Source organism: Oncorhynchus mykiss, chromosome 2 (assembly GCF_057628025.1).
Source record: "Oncorhynchus mykiss isolate SJ-2025 chromosome 2, ASM5762802v1, whole genome shotgun sequence".
NCBI classification, from domain to species: Eukaryota; Metazoa; Chordata; class Actinopteri; order Salmoniformes; family Salmonidae; genus Oncorhynchus; species Oncorhynchus mykiss.
The window spans coordinates 33,862,425-33,868,873 of record NC_143023.1 but is presented as its reverse complement, the minus strand read 5'-3'; the positions used below and the strand labels follow the sequence as shown (position 1 = coordinate 33,868,873).

Here is a 6,449-nt window from a genome sequence, read left to right as displayed (position 1 = left end):
GATGGACGAACACTTTTGTAACAGTTTAGTTATACTATTAATTGGCTATAGTATATTGTTAGTAAAAGCAGTTCGCTAAGTGTTGTTTTACTGTAAATCATCTGACTGCATGATAAGAAATGATTTCAAAAGAAAATAACAATAAACCTTTTAGCCACATTTTATTCATAATATAGCTCAAACCCAAAATTGTATAGTAGATATTGAGTTAACAGTCAAATGTTATTGCTAACACAAAAATCTGTGGTTCTTTATAAAAAAACAACAACATTTTTACAAAAAGGCAGAGAGACGATATCTAAAGCACCAGATTTGGAATGAATACGGTTCTACATGGCCTCTTTGACCTCTGACCCCTAAAGGGTTAAAACACCTTCCTCTCCTCACAGTGTGGTCCAGAGTAAGGAGGGCGACAGCGGCACGAATCGGGAGACAAACATTTGCCTCCATTCAGACATGGCCGGTGACACAGGGCTGCAAGATAGAGAGAGGGAAGAGAGACGGAGGGAGGGGGAAATGAGAAAAAGAGATGTTACATTAAGAGAGGAAGGAGGGCTTATTATTTTTTCTGGTGGCCTCTTCACATCTGGGGAATGACAGCTCTCAGAATATCTCAAAACAGTCATTTTCAACAGGTATCTCATATTGACAGGTTTCTCACTCAGTAGATTCTTTCAGGATAAAGGATTTATATTTTTATTATTTAGCATGCCTGATTAACTTCTCTGCTATCTATTGTTTGACCCAAGTGTGTAAAAATGAACACTCCTAACACACATCCAGAACAGATCAGTGATTAGGCTCCAGTTATGGGTTATACATTTATTTGGCCCGTTGCCTGTATCTGTGTAAGTGTGTCTGCAAGTGTGTGCATAATTACCGTGTTTGTGTGTCTGTTGGGGTCAGAGTAAGGAAGTGCATGTCTGAAAATGTGTATAGTGTATGTTGGTTGTGTGCCAAATATATGAGTGTGAAGTGTGTATGATTCTCACGTTTTACATTACATTTAGTAATTTAGCAGACGTTCGTATCCAGAGCGACTTACAGTTAGTGCATTCATCTTAAGATCTCACTCACCAGTGTGGCAGGCTCCACCCAGCCAGCCCTCTGGACAGCTGCAGATTCCTGGGGCCACACAGCTGCCCCCGTTCCTGCACCCCTGGGGACAGATCGCTGGGGAAACATCGCATTCTCAACATTCTGGGAACCAATAAATCATCATTATACCTTTGGCCATGTAAAGCATTTTCTTTGTCCCATTCAATTGTAATTGAATCAACTATTCTTTATTGTTTTAGTAGGTGTGAAGGTATCTTAGCATTTCAATGGAGTTGTCAGAGGGTTCCGGAGAGGATTAATACGCTACTGTTGATTAATAGGCCAGCTGAGCAACCAGTCTCACTGCTGGTTTCACCTCTGTGTGGATTAGGCTAATTAGGAGGTAAACAAACCCTCTTGGCATTTGGAGCCAGTCCAGCTGGAGGGACAGATGCACTTGGCCACTCCATTCACAGCGATGCAGTCGCCACCGTTCCAGCATCCACTATCACATTTCACTGGAAAAGACAGACATCAAATCAAATCATCCACTTACCTCTCCATGTCCATGTTCAAGTCTTAACTCCCTACCCTTTTCAAACCACAGTCTCTCTAAATAAAACATTATAGGTTACTTGTACTAGCCCACTGTAGTTACCAATAAATATGATTACAATATTTCATCAGATTTTTAACAGTAACCAAGAACCAACATACTGTATATCTAAAAGGTTAACAGAATTAGATAAGTACCTTTATGACAATATTTTCCTCCAAATCCAGAAGGACATCTGCATTTTCCAGGGCGAAGGCACTCTCCTCCATTCTTACATTTGGGATAGCAGTTAGCTGTTCAAAACAACAGACAATATATTCATCAGCACTCACCCAGTAAGTCATGCAACTTTTGCATCACATGTTGTGATGAAAAAAATATATGATATACATATTTCATATATTCTCCAATGAATCACTTTTCTTTTCTAGTTTGGCTATTTTGTTTACCGTCTCCTTTGTAGGCAAATATAAAGTTGTAACATCACCATACTGGCAGGTCTCTCCCTCATAGCCGCGAGAACAGAAGCAGGTGTTGTTTCGGATGCAGATGCCAGCATGTTGGCACGGAGGGTCGCAAGTCGCTTTGAGGTCAAAAACAAAGGGCACCGCCACCCCTCGAGGAGCGTCCGAGCGCGCTAAGCAGATGCCCACAAGCGCAACCAACCAGGCAAGCAGCGCGACGTTCATCTTTACCGACACGGGAAAGCAGCAGCGAGCAAGCACCATCCTCTTCACTTAGTGGACAATGGGAACTGGGGTTGAAACGAAGTTCTTCGAACAATGACGCGTCAAGGTTTCTCTCCACGTCGCTCCCACTGATGGACAGAGATACGACAGCAGTCAGTCGAGAGAAAGGATACGGAGAGGACGGGACCTATGTGAAGCTTGCCACAATGTCGATTAACAACAATAGTGGAATTTGCGTTTCGGCTTTCAAATAAAAGTCCCTCATTGAAAGTGACGCAAACGGATACAAATAGTGGTTTTGTGACATATTTGAACTAGCTAATGCTAATAAAAGGTTGGATTATAAAAGTATTGCATTGGGGGCATACATACACACACATACGTACAAAAGTATGTGGACACCTGTCCACTGCGACATCTCATTCCAAGATCATGGGCATTAATATGGAGTTGGTCCCCCTTTTGCTGCTATAGATGGGCAATTCCAAAGGATGAAAGTGGGCATCCGCCAAACCCAGATTCGTCCTCGGACTGCCAGATAGTGAAGCATGATTCATCATTCCAGGGAACGCATTTCCACTGCTCCAGAGTCCAGTGGTGGCAAGCTTTACACCACTCCAGCCGACGTGTGGCATGACGCATGGTGATCTTAGGCTTGTGTGCACGGCTGTTCGGCTATGGAAACCCATTTCATGAAGCTCCCGACGAACAGTTCTTGTGCTGAAGTTGCTTCCAGATACAGTTTGGAACTCGGTAGGTAGTGAGGCCAGACGATTTTTACGTTCTATGCGCTTCAGCACTCAGCGGCCTGTGAGTTTGTGTGGCCTACAACTTTGTGACAGAGCCATTGTTGCTCCTAGACGTTTCCACTTCACAATAACATCACCTACAGTTGACCGGGGCAGCTCTAGCAGGGCAGAAATTGGACGAACTGACTTGTTGGAAAGGTGGCATCCTGTGATGGTGCCACATTGAAAGTCACTGAGCTCTTCAGTATGGGCCATTCTACTGCCAATGTTTGTCTATGGAGACTGCATGGCTGAGTACTCGATTTTATACACCTGGCAGCAATGGGTGTGGCTGAAATAGCCAAATCCTGTTACGTCCGTCGTTCGAATGAGACCAAGGTGCAGCGTGGTAGGCGTACATTTTGACCTGCGCCACTTCCTGTGTGAGGTAGGATCGTACTCAACGGATGTTGTTGAGCATGATCCTGCAGGAGTGTATCACTGCTTTGATGTTTGCAGAGAAGGACAGGGTGTTGTCCTAGGTCACGCCAAGAATCTTTGAACTCTAGGAGGGGGACACTGTGGAGTTGTCAACCATGATGGAGAAGTCTTGGAGCGGGCAGGCCTTACCCTGGAGGACAGAGCTTGAGGTTGACATCCAAGCTGAGATATCTGCCAGGCACGCAGAGATGAGTGTCGCTGTAAGGGTCTATGTGTAGCTGGTGCAGAGGAGTCAGGTGCAGGACAGCAGAGATGAGGAAATAAAAGTAACTTTACTCAAAGTCATCAAAATACAAGATAAATCCAAGCCCACAATACGAACCCAATACAACAAACAATCACTCACAACCAAACATGGGGAACAGAGGGTTAAATAATAAACAGGTAATTGGGGAAGTGAAACCAGGTGTGTAAGACATAGACAAAACAAATGGAAAATGAAAAGTGGATCGGCGGTGGCTAGAAGGCATGTGACGTCGACTGCCGAACGCCACCCCAACAAGGAGAGGGACCGACTTCGGCGGAAGTCGTGACATTCGCCACCTGGGTGTCAGAAGGTGGGACGGAGAAAGATAGTCGTGTCATCCGCATAGAAATGATAGGAGAGACTATGTGAGGATATGACAGAGTCGAGTGACTTGGTGTATAGAGAGAAGAGAATAGGGCCTAGAACCGAGCCCTGGAGGACACCAGTAGTGAGACTACATGGTGCAGTCACAGATCCCCTCCAAGTCAAATGGTAGGAGAGTCCTGCAATTAAAAAGTGTGCAGAGCCTGAGATGCCCAGCTCTGAGAGGGTGGAGAGGAGGACCCTGAACAGCTTCTACCCCCAAGCCATAAGACTACTAAATACAGTGGCAAGAAAAAGCATGTGAATCCTTTAGAATTACCTGGATTTCTGCATAAATTTGCCATAAAATTTGATCTGATCTTCATCTAAGTCACAACAATAGACAAACACAGTCTGCTTAAACTAATAACACACAAACAATTATACGTTGCTATGTCTTTATTGAACACACAGTGTAAACATTCACAGTGCAGGGTGTAAAAAGTATGTGAACCCTTGGATTTAACAACTGGTTGATCCTCCTTTTTGCAGCAATAACCTCAACCAAACATTTTCTGTGGTTGCGGATCAGACCTGCACAATGGTCAGGAGGAATTTTGGACCATTCCTCTTTACAAAACTGTATCAGTTGAACAATATTCTTGGGATGTCTGGTGTGAAACGCTCTCTTGAGGTCATACCACAGCATCTCAATTGAGTTGAGGTCAGGACTCTGACTGGGCCATTACAGAAGACGTATTTTCTTCTGTTGAAGCCATTCTGATTTACTTCTGTTACTTCTGTTTTTTGTTGTTGTCCTGTTGCATCACCCAACTTCTGTTGAGCTTCATTTGGTGGACAGATAGCCTAACATTCTCCTGCAAAATGTCTTGATTAAATTGGGAATTCATTTTTCTGTCGATGATAGCAAGCTGTCCAGGCCCTGAGGCAACAAAGCAGCCTCAAACCATGATGCTCCCTCCACCATGCTTTACAGTTGGGATGAGGTTTTGATGTTGGTGTGCTGTCTTTTTTTCTCCACACATAGTGTTGTGTGTTCCTTCCAAACAACTCAACTGTAGTTTAATCTGTCCACAGACTATTTTGCCAGTAGCTCTGTGGAACATCCAGCTGCTCTTTTGCGAACGTGCAGCAATGTTTTTTTGGACAGCAGTGGCTTCTTCTGTGGTGTCCTCCCATGAACACCATTCTTGTTTAGTGTTTTACGTGTCGTAGACTCATCAACAGAGATGTTAGCATGTTCCAGACATTTCTGTAAGTCTTTAGCTGACTAGGATTCTTCTTAACCTCATTGAGCATTTTGCGCTGTGCTCTTGCAGTCATCTTTGCAGGATGGCCACTCTTAGAGGGAGTAGCAACTTTCTCCATTTATAGACAATTTGTCTTACCGTGGACATCAAGGCTTTTAGAGATACATTGTAACTGTTTCCAACTTTATGCAAGTCAACAAATCTTAATCTTAGGTCTTTTGATATCTATTTTGTTCAAGGCATGATTCATATCAGACAATGCTTCTTGTGAATAGCAAACTCAAATTTTGTGAGTGTTTTTTATAGGGCAGGACAGCTCTAACCAACATCTCCAATCTTGTCTCATTGATTGGACTCACGATTAGATGACTCCCGACTCCAATTAGGATTTGGAGAAGTCATTAGCCTAGGGGTTCACACATTTTTTTCCAGCCTACACTGTGTAAGTTTAAATGATGTATTCAATATAGACAAGAACAATACAATCATTTGTGTGGTATTAGTTTTATCATACTGTGTTTGTCTATTATTGTGATTTAGACAAAGATCAGGTCACATTTTATGACCAATGTATGCAGAAATCCAGGTAATTCCAAAAGGTTCACATACTTTTTCTTGCCACTGTAGCTAATCAAATGGCTCCCCACTGCTGCTACTGTCTGTTATCTATACTGTTGCCTAGTCACTTTACAGTGACCCTACTTACTGTATATATACATAGCTACCTCAATTACCTCGTACCCCTGCAAATCGACTCAGTACTTGTACTCCCTCTATATAGCCATGTTCTTTTTTTACTCTGCATTGTTATTGTTATTCTGTATTTATTCCTCGTGTAACTATTTCTATTTTTTATTTGATCTTTTATCTTTAACCCTGCATTTCACTGTTAGTCTACACCTGTTGTTTACGAAGCATGTGACAAATAACATTTGATTCGATTTTTAATATATGTGTAAACTCTACAGTTGTAATCTGTGGGTGTCACTGAGTAGGCTAATACCCACATTCATGGGCGCACACTCCATAGTTAAGGCTGTACAGTCCAACATGAATTAATATTCAATACGCACAAGGGTTTGACTGAGGAGGTGATTTGCCACAGTCAAAGTCCTG

The 6,449-nt window shown here is 42.9% G+C and overlaps 1 protein-coding gene across 1 annotated transcript; it reads right to left on the bottom strand.

The window, feature by feature from the left end:
- Nucleotides 1–144: 144 nt before the first annotated feature.
- On the bottom strand, nt 145–2,993 carry seraf (Schwann cell-specific EGF-like repeat autocrine factor). The gene is made up of 5 exons (XM_021560203.3): nt 2,082–2,993; nt 1,792–1,887; nt 1,452–1,556; nt 1,078–1,173; nt 145–474 (listed from the first exon to the last, which is right to left on the bottom strand). Exons 1-5 carry the CDS (start codon nt 2,320–2,322, stop codon nt 365–367), a joined length of 648 nt encoding a protein of 215 aa, XP_021415878.3. The 5' UTR covers nt 2,323–2,993; the 3' UTR covers nt 145–364.
- Between the last annotated feature and the right edge of the window lie 3,456 nt (nt 2,994–6,449).

Coding starts and splice junctions, on each gene's coding strand:
- seraf (XM_021560203.3), bottom strand. CDS start 2,322: ATGGTGCTTGCTCGCTGCTGCTTTCCCGTGTCGGTAAAGATGAACGTC. Junction 1,174..1,451: donor TGGCTCCAAATGCCAAGAGG/GTTTGTTTACCT, acceptor ATGTTTCCCCAG/CGATCTGTCCCCAGGGGTGC. Junction 475..1,077: donor GGGTGGAGCCTGCCACACTG/GTGAGTGAGATC, acceptor TCTATCTTGCAG/CCCTGTGTCACCGGCCATGT.